The 21,987-nt window shown below is 42.3% G+C and overlaps 1 protein-coding gene across 2 annotated transcripts in view; it reads right to left on the minus strand.

The window, feature by feature from the left end:
• The window catches only part of LOC117512155 (microtubule-associated protein 4), a 418,222-nt gene that overhangs the window by 174,571 nt on the left and 221,664 nt on the right, over positions 1-21,987 (minus strand). For both annotated transcript variants that reach the window (XM_034172151.1, XM_034172135.1), the window contains exon 5: positions 18,656-18,844. In XM_034172151.1, coding sequence (XP_034028042.1) covers positions 18,656-18,844 — 189 coding nt within the window. The remainder of the gene's footprint in view (positions 1-18,655; positions 18,845-21,987) is intronic.

Raw genomic sequence — 21,987 nt, forward strand, 5'->3', positions numbered from 1 at the left:
TTTGAGTAGTATTTAGGGTCATTGTCTTGCTGAAAGATCAAGCCCTGACGCAACTTGAGCTTTGTCACTGATTCATGAACATTGCTTTTAAGAATCTGCTGAAATTGACTGGAATCTGACCCTCAACTTTAACAAGATTCCCAGTACCTGCACTGGCCACACAGCCCCACAGCATGATGGAACCACCTCCAAATTTTACTGTAGGTCGCAAGTGTTTTTCTTGGAATGGTGTGTTCTTTTTTAGCCATGCATACCGCCCCTTGTTATGTCCAAATAACTCAATTTTAGTTTCATCAGTCCACAGCACCTTATTCCAAAATAAAGCTAGCTTGTCCAAATGTGCTTTAGCATACCTTAAGCAACTGTGTTTGTGGCATGTACGCAGAAAAGGCTGAACTGGAGGCATTATGTAAAGAAGAATGGTCCAAAATACCTTTTATCTTTAACCGGAATCCAGACTCTCATTGGAGGATCTACTAAATATTGATGTATTTTTTTTTCTGCTGGTGTGCCAAATTTATGCACCTCCCTAGTTTTGTTTAAATAATTATTGCACACTTTCTGTAAATACTAGAAACTTAATTTCACTTCTCAAATATCAGTGTGTTCATCTGCTATATGATGTATTTAACTGAAATTTCTGATCCAGACAACCAATGATTTATAAAGGAAAATCATGAAAATTATCAGGGGTGCCCAAACGTTTGCATACAACTGTACACTTCAACTGTGAGAGACAGAATCTAAAAAAAAAGAAAAAAAAAAAAAGAAGAAAATGACATTGTATTATTTTTAAATAATTAATTTCCAAATAACTATTTGATACAATAGAAAACAGACCTTAATATTTGGTACAGAAACCTTTGTTTGGAACTACAGAGGTCAGACATTTCCTGCAGTTCTTGACCAAGTTTGCGCACACTGGAGCAGGGATTTTGGTCCACTCCTTCATACAGATCTTCTCCAGATTCAGGTTTCGGGTTTCCGCTCCGTCCAAAAATTTTCTATTGAGTTCAGGTCTGGAGACTGGCTCCAGGACTGGCCAGGCCACTGCAGGACCTTGAAATGCTTCTTATGGAGCCACTCCTTACTTGTCCTGGCTGTGTGTTTGTCACTGTCATGCTGGAAGACCCAGCCATGAGCTATCTTCAATGCTCTTACTGAGGAAAAGAGCTTGTTTGACAAAACTCGTGATACATGACCCCATCCATCCTCCCTTCAATACAGTGCAGTCGTCATGTCCCCTTTGCAGAAAAGCACCTCCTAAAATGATGCTTCCATCCTCATGCTTCACAGTTGGGACTGTGTTCTTGGGGTTGTTCTCATCCTCTAAACGTGGTGAGTGTTTGGAGGATGAGAACAGCTCTATTTTGATCTCATCTGATCACATGACCTTCACTCATGCCTCCTCTGGATCATTCAGATGGTCACTGGTGATCAAACAGGCCTGGACATGTGTTGGTTTGAGCAAGGGGACCTTGCTGCCCTGCAGGATTTTCAACCATAACAGTGTACTGTGTTACTAATGTAATCTTTGCAACTGTGGTCCCAGCTCTTTTCAGGTCACTGACTAGGTCCTCCTGTGTAGTTCTGGGCTTTCTCAGAATAATTCTTACGCCACAAGGCGAGATCTTGCATGGAGCCCTAGGCTGAGGAAGATTGACAGTCATCTTGTGTTTCTTCAATTTTTTTAATAATAACGACAACAGTTGTCTTCTCACCAAGCTGCTTGCCTGTTGTCCTGTAGCCCATCCCAGCCTTGTGCAGGTCTACAATTCTGTACCTGGTGTCCTTAGACAGCTCTTTGGTCTTGGCCATAGTGGATAGATTGGAGTGTGATTGATTGAGTGTGTGGACAGATGTCTTTTATACAGGTAATGAGTTCAAACAGGTGCAGAATAGGAGGGCTTCTTAAAGAAAAACTAACAGCTATGTGAGAGCCAGAATTTTTGCTGGTTGGGAGGTGATCAAATACTTATTCCATGCAAGAAGATGCAAATTAATTATTTAAAAATCATACAATGTAATTTTCAGATTTTTTTTAAATTCTCTCTCTCTCACAGTTGAAGTGCACCTACAATAAAAATTACAGACATCTCCACTCTCTGTCGGTGGGAAAACTGGCAAAATAGACAGTGGATCAAATACATATTTGCCTCACTGTATATATACATCTGGCTTTTATATATTACAATTTTTCAATTACTAGTACAAGATTTGACTTTTTTTTTGTTTTTTACTTTTAGACACAGAGCCAACAGTTCTGAAATTACCAGCTATGGATAGTAGGTGAGACTCAGTGGCAGGAGAGCAGAAGGAAAGTAGTAAAATGTATTCAGGACACATTAATTCAAATAAAAAAATAAATACAAATAAAACATCACTTCATGCATCATGTGTTTATTTATCTACAAATAACATATAAACCATCAGCTGCCCTGACCATGTGTCTTTTTTCATCTTTTTAATTCAGGGACATTAAGTACTATGGGCAAACGTATGTTATGTGTCGGACGCAGCTCGGAGAACCGACCAGCGTTTGAAGGACCCAGTATGAAATAAGCAGAGCACGGTACAAAGGCCAACTGAATTTAATACATAACAGTGATACAAAAAATAACAAAGTGCGGTCTGGCGTGGTGCGCTCCCAGCAGCGCTAACGGTCCGGAGCCAGAAGCTGTTCAGACCCAAGGACCCCGCCGACACCCCCCAGGTGGCCGCAACAAACCGAGTCTGTGAAAGAAGGAACCATTATGTGAGTCCACACTCTACATACAGAGAGAACACTTAAAGGTGTACAAACAGCAAACACTTCCTGGCTTGATTACTAATCAACTTCCCAACCTGCAGGCATGGAACATCCAGTTCACAAAACTCCCCTGCAGTGGAAGCCGATACATGACTAACATACAGCTCAATATAAAAAGGTGTGAGGGACACCACATTTACTGACTGTATAAATGTTAGTCACAAAATCTAACGTACCTCAGGAAGTGTGCTGACGAGCGTGAGACCTCACCCCCTCCTCTTTCACAGACCGTGCATCAAACCTGGACGTTCTCTGCATCCACTGATGATGAGATGGCTCCCGAGACGACGATCTCACCCGTCTGGTCACAAGGTCGAGTCTCTGGCAAATACACACTGTACACTCCAGTCTTAAATGCCACCATGTTCCAATCCATATAGATGCACCACAGCTGTGAGTCCTGACGAGCCGCAGGTGATCAGGGTGAGGTCCTGATAACCTCAGCAACACAGCCACTCAGTCTCAAATGCAAGCCACCTGGAAGGAAAAACAAAAGACAGAAACAAAAAGGCAGCCAGGCCCCCCAGCCATACAACAGTACCCCACCCTCACGGGAAGCCTCCCGGCGACCACACAAACCTGGCCCAGGAGAAACACCCCCCTCCAGGGACCATGGCTGGAAACCGCATCTGCATTCGTCTTCGAACAGAATGGTTGATGTCCTCTCCTCTGGCTGCATCCTTGCCTTTGTTTCAGTCAGTCACTTAGCACAGGTGTGGCCAGGAGTTCTTAAACCTGTGCGGTCAGCCTTTATCCAACCATGTTCGGTCATTAGTCATAAAACAAAAAAGACAAACACAAACAACCAAACCACCCCCCCTCCCCAGGGGACCGTCCCATCAAACCCCGGGAAGAGGAGAAAAGAAAAACCCCAAACTTAAGCTTACAAATAAAAGTGCTAAAACACCCCCCCCAAACGACATGTAGGGACCAACACCCCCCAGAGGACTTCCCGCCAGCTCCAGGAGTAATAACCACAGCCGAGGTCCCTCTGGGATCCAACGTCACCCACGGGGACTCCCAGCGCCTCCCAGAGGACCACTCATCAACCCCAGGAGACGCCTCCCCTCACGACCAACGGACCCAGCCCCGGCCGTCTATGGCTAGATGGACCCACAGCCCTTCCCCCCCCAGAGGACACCACAGTCAAACCTTGAGGGCGGAAACTGGGGGGAAAACACCCCTCCCCCCAGGTGCAGAGGTTACCTGGGAAACGCCCAGCATAACCACACTGCACCACTCCAGCAACGCCGACACTACGGCTCACACGGCTGGAGCCAGAGGAGAAGAGAGGGAACAAAAAGAAAATACCCCAAACCCCCCCCTCCCCTCCCGGGTGCAGAGGTTACCTGGGAAACGCCCAGCACAACCTAACTGCACCACTCCAGCAACGCCGACACTACGGCTCACACGGCTGGAGTCAGTGGAGAAGAGAGGGCATAACAAAAAACAAAACAAAAAAAAAAAGAAAGAAAAAACAACAACCCAAACCCCCCCCCCCATGACCCCCCAGGGGACCGTCCCATCAAACCCTGGGAGGTGAAACTGAAAAAAAAATAAAATAAAAAGAAAGACTAACAGACTGACATAAGGTTGCTCGGGTCCTTTTTTGTTTTTTTTGGCAGAACTGCAAGGTCACGCCCCCAGACACTAAATAGTGTAAAACAAAAAACAAAACCCCACACAAAAACCAACTCAAAAAACACCCACACAAAATGAACTAACACAAAACAAATAAGTGATTTATACCGTCAAGCTCAAACAAATGGAACACACCTGTTCCAACTTAAGAGCTTGACGGTAATGTGACTCAGTCACCAACAGAGGGAGCCAGAGTGCTAAAAATAAAAACAAACCCCTTTGGTGACAGAGAAAACAAACGAGCTGCTTTTCTGTGCGCAGCTGTGAGCAACAAACAACCAAAAATGTGATTCAACTAAATAACACCGGAGCTGACACAACAGACGCAGTAGCTATCATTACCCGGGGAAACGGGGCTACGACTGTAACACAGGAAGCACCGCGACCCGTGCCACAGAGCTCCGCCGTGCGCGTTCACCCATTACAGACTCACTCCTGCAGCTCCCGTTCAAACCTCTTATCCGGTCGAAGTGCGACGCGAAGCCGTCGCCAGTCACACTCCACCACGACCCACGGATAAGGCACAAACACAGGAACACGGCTGCAAGAGAGCACAAATCAGTATTCAGTAATGGGTCTCAAACACGCACCATCCGGGCGGAGAGCACCCGCAACTGATCCGGATAACTACTGAACGTCTGCTGCCGCCTTCCCGGCGCGTTACCGTCTCTGCTACCGCTGGGTCCGTGATGTTTGGCCAGAGACTACTGTTATGTGTCGGACGCAGCTCGGAGAACCGACCAGCGTTTGAAGGACCCAGTATGAAATAAGCAGAGCACGGTACAAAGGCTAACTGAATTTAATACATAACAGTGATACAAAAAATAAAGTGCGGTCTGGCGTGGTGCGCTCCCAGCAGCGCTAACGGTCCTGAGCCAGAAGCTGTTCGGACCCAAGGACCCCGCCGACACCCCCCAGGTGGCCGCAACAAACTGAGTCTGTGAAAGAAGGAACCATTATGTGAGTCCACACTCTACACACAGAGAGAACACTTAAAGGTGTACAAACAGCAAACACTTCCTGGCTTGATTACTAATCAACTTCCCAACCTGCAGGCATGGAACATCCAGTTCACAAAACTCCCCTGCAGTGGAAGCCGATACATGACTAACATACAGCTCAATATAAAAAGGTGTGAGGGACACCACATTTACTGACTGTATAAATGTTAGTCACAAAATCTAACGTACCTCAGGAAGTGTGCTGACGAGCGTGAGACCTCACCCCCTCCTCTTTCACAGACCGTGCATCAAACCTGGACGTTCTCTGCATCCACTGATGATGAGATGGCTCCCGAGACGACGATCTCACCCGTCTGGTCACAAGGTCGAGTCTCTGGCAAATACACACTGTACACTCCAGTCTTAAATGCCACCATGTTCCAATCCATATAGATGCACCACAGCTGTGAGTCCTGACGAGCCGCAGGTGATCAGGGTGAGGTCCTGATAACCTCAGCAACACAGCCACTCAGTCTCAAATGCAAGCCACCTGGAAGGAAAAACAAAAGACAGAAACAAAAAGGCAGCCAGGCCCCCCAGCCATACAACAACGTAGCTGGATTTCAAAATCAATCTAGCACTATTTGTGCATGTTGCCTAATACCTACACTGACGAAAAGTCATATTATCTGTTTTGTTGTGAAAGTGTAGGAACACGGACCCACAACAGGGGCGCAAATGAACGGACAATCGAGGAAGTCAAATAATAACACTTTACTGTTGTGAAGAAGCACAACCAACACGGCGAATTACAATTATGGATAAATAGTCAATTCACAAAAAATGTGTCATGTGGGCCAGCTCGAAGATAAGAGATGTCCGTCTAAAGCAGAACCGGAACCACACGATTTCCTCCGCCACCGAACCCCGGGAATACTGGAGCCGCCAAGTCCCGAACACCCAGGTGGCCACTGCCTCCGCTTGTCGGATCTGGTACTGCTGGCGAGGAACAAAAATAGCTAGATGTGGGTGCGCGTGCACCCGGCAACACGTACGGTGGGAAGACCACCTCCACCTCTCGTCGAAAAAAGAAAGAGTATCTACTGTCCAAACACACACAAGCAACAGATATTTCTGTTATAAACACAGTCAGCTGAGAATGTTACCTCCTTGGTGGAGCGATATCTCGGCAAAGAAGTGGAGATGACGTCTTGCAGATATACCGCTGCGGATCAGCTGATTGGTAACAGCTGTCGTAGGTGACAGCTGTCACCCCGGCTGCTCCTGTGAGGTGGCAGCGCCCTCTGGTGCCTGGAGCCCGCACTCCAGGCAGGGTGCCCTCTGGTGGTGGTGGGCCAGCAGTACCTCCTCTTCAGCGGCCCACACAACATGTTTCACATCATGTCACACGATAAATAACAACATGCTGACATTCTTTGTTTTGGAGTTATTCTGTCTGAAAGAATGTGGATACACTCACTGACTCATACAAGCAATGCTGGATGCATGGAATATTACATTTTCTGGCCATCTATTGCCTTAGATCCATTGTCCTTTGGTTTGGGATTGTTATCCTTTGTCAGATTACATCAGAAGAAGAATCTGTATCTGGTATTTCTGAGTTGACAAGGCAATGGTCATTTAGTTTCCAGCAATTTAAAGCCTGTTGTCGCCTGCCTAAACTGCACAAAACAGCCACAATGTCATTTTATCATTTCACACAGTGACTCAGGGGACATGGCACCTGTTGCACAAAGCATCACAGCGGCTGAGCACCCATTGTGCTCAGCCGCTGTGATGCTTTGTGCATTATTCCACTGACCACACGGGATATTTGTCCGGGTGGTACAATCCACAGTATGGTAACAACTACAAGTCGATGCTCTGTAGGATCAGACGCACACTCAAGTGGAATGAATGCCTGAGGGGGTGAGGAAGGGAGAGCAGGAGAGAGACTGGTCATGACGGATGATGAGAGATGGCTTGCTTGTTTAGGTTAGACATATATATAACAAATGTTATATATAACAATTTCAAATGCTCATTAAATCCATTATTTTTATTGCAAAAAAGGGCAGTGCGAATCATTTACAAAGTTGGCTACTTAGAATATACTCATGATCTCTTTATTCAGTCCAAGTTATTAAAATTGTATGACCTTGTAAAATATAATACACTCATCTTGCTCTTTAAAGCTTTTAATAATCAACTACCGAACAACTTGCAAAAATATTTTGCTCTTAAAGAGAACATTCATAATTTGAGAGGCTATGAGATTTTGTTCTGCCTAATGTTAGAACTATTCTAAAAAGTTTTTGTGTGACAGTTTGTGGGGTGAAATTGTGGAATGCTCTGGATTTACAGCAAAAGCTCTGCTGAAACATTCACAAATTCAAGTCCTTATATAAAGATGCGGTTTGGTCTGTATACACAGAGAATAGAATTTAATGGACTGTTCTTTATCAGTGTTGTGCTGTACCTTACGATTCCTTACCATTGTTGGTATGTGATATACTCTACCTGTAAATTTCTTACCATTGTTGGTATATGCTTTACTCTACCTGTGCATTTCTTACCATTGTTGGTGTGTGCTATATCTTGTTGTTACCATTTTGGTATTTTTGTCCTTACCATTTCTGGTATCTACCTCTTTGTTGCTAACAATAACCTTGAATATGTATAAATTGCTGTTTTTTAATTTTTGTTTTCAGTTGAACTGACAAGGAAGTCATTGTGATTATTTATTTTGTGTTAAAATGAATGATGGGGTGGGATTTAATAAGTTTTCTTCTTCCCATTCCTTTTCAAGCTAAATGATAAATTTATTGCATATGTACTGGATATATGTATTATTTTTCTTTTGTATTAACCTGCTCGAAATGAATAACAAGCAAACAAATATATACATTGATGAAACAAATACATTAATGACTTCAAGCACTGCATAATTAATCAGCCAATACAAATCAGACCCTGATTTTATATATATATATATATATATATATATATATATATATATATATATATATATATATATATATATATATGTGTGTGTGTGTGTGTGTGTGTGCGCGCGTATATGTACATGTGTATACGAGGTCTGTTAGAAAAGTATCGGACCTTTTTATTTTTTGCAAAAACCTGATGGATTTGAATCACGTGTGCTTGCGTGAGCCAACCTTGAACCTTCGTGTGAATGCGTGAACTTTTTCCACGCCTGTCGATTGTGTCATTTGTTGGTAAGCTGCCTTTGTGTGAGGACGTGTGTAGCGCTCTCTGCGGATTTTCATTGCAAGGAAAATGGCGGAATGACTGGAGCAGCACTGCATCAAATTTTGCCAGAAACTGGGCGACAGCTAGTTGGAAACCATTCGGAAGAGTCAGATGGCTTTCGATGATGATGCTATGGGCATCACACAGATTAAGGAGCGGTACAACTGGTTTAAAGATGTCCACACAACTGTGGAGAGCGAGCCACGCTCCGGCCGGCCATCAACATGCAGAAATGACGAGATCTTTTCCAAAGTGAACGCTGTGTTGATGCGGGACTGTCGTGTGACTATCCGAGAAATTGCGGAAGAGGTGGACATCAGCACTTTTTCGGCACATTCCATTGTGACAGAAGATTTGGCCATGAAAAGAGTGGCGGTGAAATTCGTGCCGAAGCTGATGGCGAAGCAAAAGCACCTTCGTGTTGAAGTCTCACAGGACATGCTGGACTCCGAAAAATGATGCCCACCTCTTCCACAATTTCTCGGATAGTCACACGACTGAAAAGCCACCGAAAGTCGTCTGAATCTTCCAAATGGTTTCCACCTGGCTGTCGTCCAGTTTCTGGCAAAATTTGATTCAGTAGCACTGCTCCAGTCATTCCACCATTTTCCTTGCAATGAAAATCCGCCGAGAGCACAAAACACGACCTCACACAAAGGCTGCTTACCAGCAAATTACGCAATCGACAGGTGTGAAAAAGTTCACGCATGCGCACAAAGGTTCATGGTTGGCTCATGCAAACACACGATTCAAATCCATCAGGTTTTTGCAAAAAATAAAAAGGTCTGATACTTTTCTAACAGACCTCGTATATCTTATATACTTATCTTAGCTCAAATACATTCTGTACATTTTATAACATTGTTATAGTGTAAAGTTTTTATTATATATTTGTTTTACTACTCTTTTTTTTTTCTACAGAACCGAGTGCAAACAAGGGAGCAGACGAAGGGACTTACTATGTTAGCACAGAGTACCGCAGGAATTTCCCAATATTGTGAACTTGTTCACTCATATGGCAATAAAACTTTTCTGATTCTGATTTCAAAATTTGTATCAATACTAAGCTATAGAATGCCAATCTGTGTACTGCACCCTTGTGGAACAAATCAGGCATTACATCATGGTGAAGAGTTGCATGTATCATCCACTGGATTTAATATGAAAACAGTTGCTTCTGTGCGGAGAATAAAACAGTGAACAAAATAGTGATGGCAAAAGCAACGTGCCAGAAAAGAACTGTGTGGCAAGGCCTAGAAACAAGCAAGAATGCTGTCACCACTGATGACTCAAGCACCATTTCAATGCTTGAGGAAAAAAAGAAATCGCTCAGTAGGAACAAAACTGACAGTTGCCTTAAGAGTTGGGCCCTATTTTGACAATGTACTTCCCACAGTCTAAAGTGCACAGGGCAAATGCATGTGGTGCATGCCCAACTCCATATTGCTATGAATAGTGCACACAATCTTTGTGGAAAGAATTTCTATGGAGTTACCTAATTAGTCATGAGCATGTTTTGGATATAACATTAAATGATAATATCATTTATAATCTCCTATAAAAACACAAGTGCAATTTACTGGTTGAACTCAGAAGTGAGCGCTTTATTGCTAAGCTCTTTACTTGCACCAAAATCATGATTTAGAAGCAGGAGGGGAAAAAAAGGACCAATAGCTAATGTCAGGCATCACCATTATCTTGTTACTTTACAAAATGTGATGGTGGCTTTTATTTATTTTGGATCTTCTCTTATCCAAACAGGGTCACAGTTATACATACAGGCTCAAATATATACATACACCTCAACTAAAATTTGGTTAAATGTCCCTTTGGAAGCTACTTTGAGCAGATGCTTTTGGCAGCCATCAAGAAGTTTCAGTCATAATGCTGGCTGCATATTTGGCTGTTCGTCTTGGTAGAATTGGTAGATTTAAATTGGTTGGTATTTCTGGCACAGATCCGGCTTTTAAGCACAGTCCACAAATTTTCAATAGGGTTGAGGTCAGGGCTTTGGAATGGCCATTCCACAAGCTTAATGTCAGCCTGTACAACCAGTTTTGATGCGTGTTTGGGATCATTATCTTTTTGGAACACCCAAATGTGGCTGAGTTTCAACAATCTAGCTATTGATTTAAGGTGATGCTGAAGAATTTGGAGGTGGTCCTCTTTCTTCATCATTCTATCCACTTTGTGCATTGCACCAGTACCACTGTCAGCAAATTAGCCCAAGAGCATGATGCTGCCACCACCAAGCTTGGCAGGTGGTACAGTGTTCTTAGGTTTACAATTATTCTGGGTCACCTTTTACCTCCAGGTGCATTTCCATGTCTTTATTTATTTCACATTCTGAGTTATTTCAATAGTTTCATTTCTGAATGATGCTCACTGGTGGTGAGCTTATTTTGGTGATCTCCTCGGCATAGTTTTAACTTCTGGTTTATTGACCTCCTTGTTCGTGTCTGCGCTGTTCTGGTACTTATTGATTGGCATTCTTTATTAGATCCCTGAAAATGTCTAGTTGCTGCTGGATTATGGCCTTGGATTTCATTCTGTTTCCCAGTCTCAAATACATCACTGTCCCAGTGATTTTAGACCCCATGTTACCTCTTCAGTGCTGCAGCCTCAAGCTCCTGTTTTGGACCCCACATTGCATCTAGGTAGCTCCACCTCCGGATTCCTGGTTTTTCACCTGTTGTTCAGGACTCTGGTAGGAATTCTTTCATTTTGTTCTTATTGTGTGTCATGGACAATTCGGCTGTTTAACTACGAGTCAGACTGCTGCCAGTGAGAATTCTTGGTTTCTGCATTCTTTCATACAGTTAACTCTAAAGCCTAAGACTGCGGTTTGGAAACTTTTATGATTTAAGTTATTCTGTCCTGGACAGACCTCTTTATATGGAAACTGTTTGGCATCTCAGATTTTTTTCATACATTCACAAAATAACTTTATTCTCAGCAAACACCATACAAAAGTTCATCTTTGTACCTTTATTGGTTTCTGAGATACTGGGCTTTAAAATGAGGTGTGACACTGATTTTACTGCAAAAAGGAGTAGTACATAAAAGATGTCAAGTTCAATAAGGCATTACTTTTGAATGATTCATGCAAGATGCATGAATGTTTCAGGAGTTGTTCTTAGGTAATAGATGACTTTCATTATAAGAGCTGCATATCTGTCAGTTTATAGCTTGCTGAAAATTGTTACAAAAATTTCCATTTGTGCTTTAGAGCAGTTTTGGCTCTCTGTATTTCCACACTAATACACATCATGTCTTTCAAATACTGGTATTTATTTCTGGCTGAAAATTTTCTGGCTTGTGGGGCATTAAAATGCATATTGCTCATGTATGACAAGGTCTACCACAAAAGGAATTATACCACTGGAAAGAGTATGGCTTCATTAATATATTCACAAAATATGAAGTTGGTTTCTTGAACTAAACTATATTTATCAAAGCATAAAACACACCATGTTTCACCACAAACAGGAATGTAAACTACAGAGCCACTGTACTTAAAATACAATCTCAAAATTATATCAGAACAATTTCAATTTGTTTCATTTCCATAGCGCCAAATCACAACAATGCTGGCTCAAGGCGCTTCACACAAGTAAGGTCTAACCTTACCAAGAACAAAAATTAAAGCAACTTGGTCCAAAAAAATATCCAATTGTCACCTTGGATCACTAGTTAGCAATCAAGTCTCACAGCCATGGAGTAAGACAGGAAGCACCAGGACCCTGAAAACTTGGACCTTCATTCTACATTCTTTCTTCATTCTAGTTATGGCCAAAAACCTGTTTTTGACAGACGACTCCACAAGATCTTTACAGGCCTCTCTTGATCTCAAAGGCTGAGGGCTATGAGGCATGAATGCCACCACTGAGATAAATAACTCTGTCAAGTATTGACACTTTCACCTTTCTTGTGAAAGGTGAAAGTTCAATGTTGGATGGGCAACACAGGTTCAAACTACAGTAAATCTCATCTAAACCATCACCGTATTAACCAGATACCTACACTCACCGGACAAAAGCAGAAGTTCCAATGCTTTTGTATGGTTTTCCATGTAATAAACACTGTATATACTGGATTTTGTATAATGGATTTTCGCTCCCATTGGACAAAACATCCTGTCCCATCGCAATGTATTTCCATTAAACCTCCTTAGCATGTACTGGACAGAACAGTCTGGCCATGCCTCGATGCAACAGAGGCACGAAATAAAGTTCAGCACTGATATTTGCTGATTTGTGAAAGTGAGTACCGCATTTCCTTGATTAAAATCCAAGGATTTTAATTTTTTTTCAAACCGTGCTCAGACCTAGCGCCTAAACAAGGCAGGCTACAATTGAAGGCCAGTGATTATTAACAAAATGCTGCCTGTTATCTATACTGTAATATGGTGTTAATTTTCACACATATTCCTGTGTGTGATGAACTAAACTGCTTTAGATCAGAGCCCTCTGTATGGCTGCAAACCCTCTCCGTAGCCTGACGTGCACCTGCGAAACGACAGAGACCGCAATGTCACTTTTACGTTTTCACTCCATCCTCTCCTGTCATATTTTAAGAGTTTTTGCAGTGTGCACACTGATTACATTTCAATCATGGATCAAATACGTTTGGCAGAAAAGTCAGCAAATATGACCAACTTTACAACACGGAGTCAGAAAAGATGCTCAAATGACCTCCAACTCATGGAGGAAAATTGTACGTACCGTATGATTGGTTTGGAGGTTGATGATTGTATAAAGAAGTGGAGCTCATTGAGGAACAAATTAATCCAGAAAAGCCACTGTGGCAAACTGAATAAAGATGCAACAGAGAACTTTAAAAGGGTCACATGCACGTCGATGTCACTGCATGGCCATAGAGTTAAGGAGATGAAGAAGGATAAATCAGGCTTTAGGATTTTAAGATACTACTCTGCAGCAGAATTAGAAAAAAACAGTGACCAAATGTAAACTTTTTAATGCCCAGCGCACTTAAGGCAGATGTTTATTTTTTTCAAACAAAGTTTTCACCCGGCCATTAAACGAGGCAGGCCACTAGTCAAGGTCAGGCGTTTTATCTATTTTCAATTTACAGAGCGCCAACTCAAGACAGCATTGCCCCAAGGCTCTTCATACAAAACAATCCAAAAACAAATAAAAATCAATTAAAAGATTAAAAAGCACAATTAAAAGACACAATTAAAAAAGTAAAAGAAATATTAAATGTTAAAAGAAATAAAAAGCATATAACAACAATAAAAAACATAGTGACAAATATGCTAACTAAACGAGAGGAAGAACAGATGGATCTGGCTTTAAAAGTTTCCACAGAATCTGACTGCTTTATTGATGCTGGAAGACTGTTCCACAGAAAGGGGGCATTTTAGGAGAAAGCTTTTGCCCCACAGACTTTTTATTCACCCTAGGAACACAAACTAGTCCTGCATCCTACGAGCGCAAGGACCGGACCGGAATGTAGGGTTTTACTAAGTCAGCCAGGTAGGAAGGTGCCAGTCCGTGAACAATTTTATAGGCTAGCAGGAGAACCTTAAGGCCTAGTTAAAAAATAATTAAGCCAAAGTGTGACATAACCATCAAAATTTAAAAGTGGTCTTTTTTGTGAAATGTTATCATTTTAGGTATGGTTATATATCAGAGTTTCAATATTGCTATTGGTCTCGGTTCAGTCATTGCTAGAAATTATCAGTGCATATATACTATAATGTGCTAGAGCGTAACGCTTGCGAGAACAGTTGGAGGTATCTTCTTTAGTCTGCAGAAGCCTGAAACAAAGAAATTCTGTCCATTAGTTCCTGGTATTATTGAACAAGTGATATAATTATTCTATTGAAGAAGAGTAGGAGATATAGCTAAGGTTATGACACAAATAAATCAAGGACTTATTCTCAGCGTTACGCTTTGCGAAGTTTTACCTTGCTTTAGAAACATGATGTTTTTTTCTAGGAAATTACATTTCTACCTTTACAAAAAATGCATTACTGTGTGTTAGTATGAAGCCCAACCAAACAAACTGACAAAATACAAGGTTATTTCTTTAATATTCAATTTTAAATGATAATGCTAAATATCAATGTCACACAAAATTGATGAAAAAAGTGCTGTTCTGGGGGAAAATTTTGCGCATATCTCTGGAACCATGCAGAATTTTTCCATGAAATTTTCAGTACCTGTCAAAGAGACTATAGGCAACGCAGATAAATCTGGATGGTGCTAAATAAATTATGTCTTGTTCATGACAAATGCAATGAAAATCAGCAGTCAGGCTTCATTATTTTTGAACTAGGTCTTAAAATCTGCTCTCACAAAGACAGGCAGCCAGTGAAGAGATGTCAGAATGGGTGTAATGTGGTCAAATTTTCTGCTTCGTGTCAAAAGTCTGGCAGCAGCATTCTGAACCAGTTGGAGACCCCTAATGCTGGACTGCAGTAACCCTAAAAATAGGACATTGCAATAATCCAATCTAAAAGAAACAAAAGCATGAATTAAGGTCTCAGCATCAGCCATAGTCAGGATGGGACGAATCTATGCTATATTTCACAGATGGAAGAAAGCAGTCCTTGTGATGTCCCTAATGTGGAGGTCAAAAGACAACGAAGGATCAAAAATTACCCCAAGATTCCTCACTTTGTCCGTATGATGTATAACACACGAACCCAAGCTAAGCGCTAGCTGGTCAACTTGATGCCGATGGCTTGCTGGATCAAGAACCATCATTTCAGTCTTATCAGGGTTTAAAAGCAGGAAGTTACAAGACATCCAACTTCTCACTGATGCAAGGCAATCTTCTAAAAATTTTATTTGACTGAGATTACCAGCAGTTGTCGGCATGTACAATTGAGTATCATCCGCATAGCAATGAAAGGCTATCCCAAAACGCAGCAGTACACGCCCAAGGGGTGCTACATACCTGGTCCCTTCAAAGTGTGGCTTTTCAATTCACAGATTCACAGCAGCATTTAAAGATGTCCCTTCTTTTTTTTTTTTTTAAACGCAGTCCAAAAATAGACACTCCATCACAGTTCTGCAGTTGTGCGCCAGGCTGCTGTCCACCTGTAATGCACCAGACCAGCTAGACCCGATCCACAGGTTCCTGGAGAGCCGCTTCTGTGCTCCTCGCTGGCTCTGCGGCTCTCTGGCTTTTCTTCTGCGGCTTTAAACACACCAAACTTTATGTTTGTTTATTTCTGCAAAATCGCTCTTTTGCGTGCGCTGCTGTTGTCGTTTCATGGACAGCTGCCTCTGTGCTCTTTCTAAGTGGCTTCCTTTCCATCCGTGGCTTGCTGGCTTTATTTTTTCCCTGGCTTTAAGCACAATCATTTTTACAACGTGAATCCACTTTTAACTTTGTGTTTGTCCGTTTATTTCTGCAAAAGTGCTCTTTTGTGCGCGGTGCCGTTCTGCATACAGAATGAGGTGGCCGTTTTATTATATACACCTGTGGATCATTTAAAAAAAAAAAAAAAAAAAAAAATATATATATATATATATTTATTCCGCAGCTTGCAAGTCATCATGATACAACTTTTAACTTTGTGTTATGTCTTCAAAATCGATGTTTTGCGCACTCTCCACCTGTGTTGCCGCACAGCTCCTGCTCTTAGCTGCTCCACTGGAGTTATTATCTTCCATGGCTTTAAACATACATCCTCTTTCACGCAGTCACCCAAATTGTAACTTTGTGGTCGTCCAATATTGACTGAAATATCACTCTTTTGTCAGCTGGCGTTCTGCTTAAATGCTCGTTTGAAGCGTGATGATGAGTCACTGCCTCAGTGCGCACACACAGCGGAGCTCATGTGATCCATTAATTCCAGAAGTGATTAGAGTTGTTTTTAGCATCCAAGGTTTGACAGAAAATGATTAATCCGCTACAAAATAATTATTTTATATAGAGTCCAGCGCACAGAGCAGGTGGAATTGTATGCGCAAGAGGAGAGCCGCTCCAAAAATAGCCTCACAGGTCCTGCTTCAGTGCGCACACACAGCGGAGCTCATGTGATCCATTAACAAGATATTAAATCAACATACTTTTACATACAACAGACATCAACATACAGACATACTTTTACAGCTAGGAACTGTTTTATCAAGCTATAAAAAACAGTAAAAATAATTACCTTAAGCTGTTCAAAACACATTCCACATGGAGCAGGAAAGAGAAGGAAAAAAGTGTCCAGATGAAACAGTCCTCTGTGATGCCAGAAGTGATTAGAGGTGTTTTCAGCATCCAAGGTTTGGCAGAAAATGATTAATCCGCTACAAAATAATTATTTTATATAGAGTCCAGCGCACAGAGCAGGTGGAATTGCGTGCGCAAGAGGAGAGCCGTTCCAAAAATAGCCTCTCAGGTCCTGCGAAGGTGCCAGGCGCACAGATAATGGACTTTTTGCAGACCTGTAAGCACCACACAAATGCCTCTAAGCCGTCGCAGTAACTCGAACACAAACTGCGCCACGCACAAAGTTAAAAGTGGATTCACATTGTAAAAATGACTGTGTTAAAAGCCAAGGAAAAATAAAGCCAGCAAGCCACGGATGGAAAGGAAGCCACTTAGAAAGGGCACAGAGGCGGCTGTCCATGAAAGGACAACAGCAGCGCGCGCGCAAAAGAGTGATTTTGCAGAAATAAACAGACGAACACAAAGTTAAAAGTGGATTCACGTTGTAAAAATGATTGTGTTTAAAGCCAAGGAAAAAATAAAGCCAGCAAGCCACGGATGGAAAGGAAGCCACTTAGAAAGAGCACAGAGGTGGTTGTCCATGAAAAGACAACAGCAGCACGCGCGCAAAAGAGCGATTTTGCAGAAATAAACGGACAAACATAAAGTTTTGTGTGTTCAAAGCGCGGAAGAAAAGCCAGAGAGCCGCAGAGCCAGCGAGGAGCACAGAGGCGGCTCTCCAGGAACCCGTGGTTTGGGTCTAGCTGTTCTAGTGCATTACAGGTGGACAGCAGCCTGGCGCACAGCGCACAACTGCGGAACTGTGCTGGAGTGTCTATTTTTGCACTGCGTTTAAAAAAAAGAAGGGACATCTTTAAATGCTGCTGTGAATCTGTGAATTGAAAGCCCACACTTTGAAGGGACCAGGTGTGGGAAGGCTGGAGGTTTGGACCAAACTCATGCCTAAACGTGCGCCAACATGGCATTATCATGGCGCTATCATGGCACTACGTGGATTAGTGTGGCTGATGCGAGCCATTCGAGGCTGTAATGACAGGTCGGTCGTGGCTCACTAGAGGCTGCTACACGGCACATGCGGGGTACAGAGAGGCACGTAGTGGCACCTTCATAGTGGATACATGATAAATCAAAATGTGGGTCATTCTTCAAACAATCACCCCACACCCATGCTTCTTCAGCCTTCATTATTCGGTGGGACCAAGTCTTAATTGAAGATAATGCCTCTAAGAGCAACTCTGAGCCACTATACTGCCACGATAGCTCACGAAACAAAAAAAAAACAGGGTGCGTGGCTCCTTCTTAATCCTTCATTATTTGGTGGGACCGCGGCTATACAGGCTTAAAAAGCAGGGGCCCAGAACAGATCACTGTGGAACCCCAAACTTCATATCACTAAGATTAGAAGTAGTGTTATTATACAAAACACAATGAGAATGACTAGACAGGTATGACATCAAAAACACAAGGGCACTTTCAGTAATCTCAAAATAATCCTCGAGCCTATGAAGTAAAATATGATGATCCACAGTTTAATCAAGGAAACACGTAAGTCTAAATGGTGCTGGGGATTCCCCGTAGATCGCTCGGTGCCTCATGACTGTAACTAATCCGTCACATACATATAGCGGATTTTGTCCGTTTTATACATATAGCAGATTCTGACCATTTTATACATATAGTGAATTTCAATTATAACGGACAAAATTCGCTGGTTCACCTGAATCCATTATATGTGAATTTTACTGTACTTTCAAATGAATGTGGTGTTTAATCTAATTTGCATGTCACTCACCTGCTGGCAGATCCAAAGGGCTGTAAGGGACCAGGGGTTCAGGCAACATGATTGGGTGCTCTTTTGAGGCATCTGAACCCAGTGGGGTGATGGGTTGTTGGAGCACTGCTATACTTGGAGGCCTCTCTGCAGGAAGTGGTGCAGTGCCCATCTCCACATCCATCTCCATCCCCTCAGGTACACTGAAACCTGAAATACAAAGGCAGGAAATTCTCTTCTCACTAATTTTACGAATACAAGATATGTGTCAATGTTTTCAACATGCACCAATAATCTGAAAATAAGACTGTAACCAATCTTTTTTATTAGATCGATAGATGCAAAATATTGAGTATTTCTTCTTTTTTTTACCTTTAATAATGCATGTTGTTTAAGGTGGCCTCTTGCAATTTACTGGAGGGTAACATGGAGGGGTAACTTTAGGATTTTACAGCAAGCCACGGAGCAGGTGGATTAGAGACCCTGCAAGGCTTATGACAAACACAGCTCTTGCTATGTGAGTACAGAGATTGGATGGCCCTGACAAGGGACCCCCTCATTCCATACTCCCGCAGCACCTCCCACAGTATCTCCCGGGGTACCCTATCATAAGCGTTCTTCAAGTTCACAAAACACATGTAGACTGGGTGGGCATACTCCCAGGCACCCTCCAGGATCCTTGTGAGAGTAAAGAGCTGGTCGGTTGTTCCACGGCCACGGACGGAACCTGCATATTCCTCTTCAATCTGAGGTTCGACTATCGGCTGAACATCCTTTCCAGCACCCCAGAGTAGACTTTACCAAGGAGGCTGAGTAGTGTGATGCCCCTGTAATTGGCACACACTCTCTGGTCCGCTTTTTAAATATGGGGAACACCACCCCAGTTGCCCTTCCTTAGGCACTGTCCCAGACCTCAACGCAATGTTGAAGAGACGTTGCATCCAAGACAATCCCTCCACACCCAGAGCCTTCAGCATTCTGGCGGATGTCATCAACTCCCAGGGCCTTGCCACTGTGGAGTTGTTTGACTACCTCAGTGACTTCCGCCAGAGAAATTGATGAAAATCCTCCATCAGCTTCCAGCTCTGTGCCTACAATAGAGGGTGCTCCGGTCTGATGCAGGAGTTCCTCAAAGTGTTCCTTCCAGCACCGGATTACATCCTCAGTTAAGTGCTACAGAGTCCCATCCTTACTGTAGACAGCTTGGATAGTTCCCTGTTTTCCCCTCCTGAGGTGCCTCACGGTCCACCAGAAGCACCTTGGTGCCGACCAAAAGTCCTTCTCCATGGTTGCTCCGAACTCCTCCCACACCCGCTGCTTTGCCTCCCCACAGCAGAAGCTGCTGCCCTTCGGGCAAGGCGGGGGTATTGCTCTTATTTATAAATCTAGGTTTAGCTCATTAGCTGTTGGGGGTCACAAATATAACTCGTTTGAGCATCTGATTCTCCGCTCTGCCCACGATGCTATGTATTGCCAAGGTGAGAAGAATAAAAATCAGCCGTATTATTTTGTCACTGTGTACAGGCCCCCTGGCCCATACTCTGAATTCTTAGATGAATTTGGTGCATTCATCTCTAACTTGTCAACTGGTGCAGATAACATTCTGATTATTGGTGACTTCAACATTCATATAAATAAGCCTTCTGATTTCCTCTGCAATTCATTTAAGGAAATTGTGGATGCATTAGGATTTCAGCAATGTATCTGGCACTCAACGCACATTAGTGGAAATACCCTGGATTTGGTTCTCGCACGTGGTACTGCAGTCATGAATATTGACATCATGCCTCTTGCACTGGTGGTCTCTGATCACTCACTTATTAGGGATACAGTTTTGCTGCCATGTTTAGTGGAACAACAACAACCTTATTTATAACTACAGTGATACATCAACTCCTCAACTACAACTGAACTCAAAGCTAGACTGCCTGATATGTTAGCTTCACGTTTGGAAAATGCCCAATTAGCAGACAGTCTTGTGGATAGTTTAAACTCAGCGCTAAAAACTACACTCGACATGATTGTGCCACCTTTATTAAAATAATGCCCCCCAAAACAGAGTCACCTTGGTTCCATGATTACTTGCGTGACCTCAAGCATAAGGCTAGAGGTCCAGAACAGAAATGGTGTAGTTCAAAATTAGAAGTATTCCACCTCGTGTGGCGTGATGCTATCTTAGACTATAAGCGTGCACTACTGGATACAAAGCGGGCCTATTACTCTGATTTGATCAAAAAAAACAAAAAAAAAAACAAGCATAACTCAAAGTTCTTGTTTGCCACAGTGGCAACCACCTATAAGTCGCTCTCCTTTAACAACACAACATTTCTTGAATTACTTCGAGAAGAAAACAGAAGACATTAGGTTAAACATATCCCAGCATGCCTTAACCCAGCTACCACACCCCACTATTGAGGTGAGAGCCATTACTGAGGTATTACCTAGATTTGCAGAATTTGATAGTATCTCACTAGGTGTGCTGATGAAACTCATAATGTCTACAAAAAGCACAACCTGCTTATTTAATCCTATACCAACAAAACTGTTTAAGGACTTGTGGCCCACTCTTGAGCCGACCATGCTGGAAATGATTGATCTCTCATTAACTTCTGGATCTGTTCCTAAATGTTTCAAATCTGCAGCGATTAAACCATTACTTAAGAAATATAATCTTGACCCTAGTGTACTGAAAAACTATAGGCCAACATCAAATCTATCATTTTGCTCTAGAATTCTGGAAAAAGTGGTTTCATGGCAGCTCATGGACAACTTTTTAATTTGAAAACAGCATCTAAATTCACAATTAAATTAATTTATTTTGTGACTTAAAAAAATGGGGGGGGGGGGATGTAGATCTTAAAGTAAGCATAAAAAACTTAACTAATCGAAAAGCTTTGATTTATGTAAAGTCTTTCAAGGAACCCAAGGTCACATCTTACACACAGTAAAAAGTCATAGGCCCAAAGTGATTGGTGAAGAGGCTGTCTGTTCAGTTTGAAATTTCCTCTTCAGGGGATCCAATTTTGATCATACTGGCAATGTCATACTATGAATCCCCTACTTAAAGGCTAATAAATAAAATTATAGTGGTGCCAAAGAAAATTCCTTTAATGAGTTAAACCTTAAAAAACCAAAGTCAGTGCACTTTTAATTTCAAGCGGGAAAGTATTGTGCTTGCTAATGTCATGTATAAACTAGCTTGGAAGGTTGAATTCTCAGTTCATAAATGTCTCAAATATGTGTCACTTTCGTAAAAAAAAAAATAAAATAGTACCCCTACTTGCCCCGTTCTCAACTGTCCACAGAAAATTTGTAATTTTCTGGAACTTCTTTCAGTATTCCACCCCCTGCTG

This window comes from Thalassophryne amazonica, chromosome 1 (genome assembly GCF_902500255.1).
Source record: "Thalassophryne amazonica chromosome 1, fThaAma1.1, whole genome shotgun sequence".
Lineage (NCBI taxonomy): Eukaryota > Metazoa > Chordata > Actinopteri > Batrachoidiformes > Batrachoididae > Thalassophryne > Thalassophryne amazonica.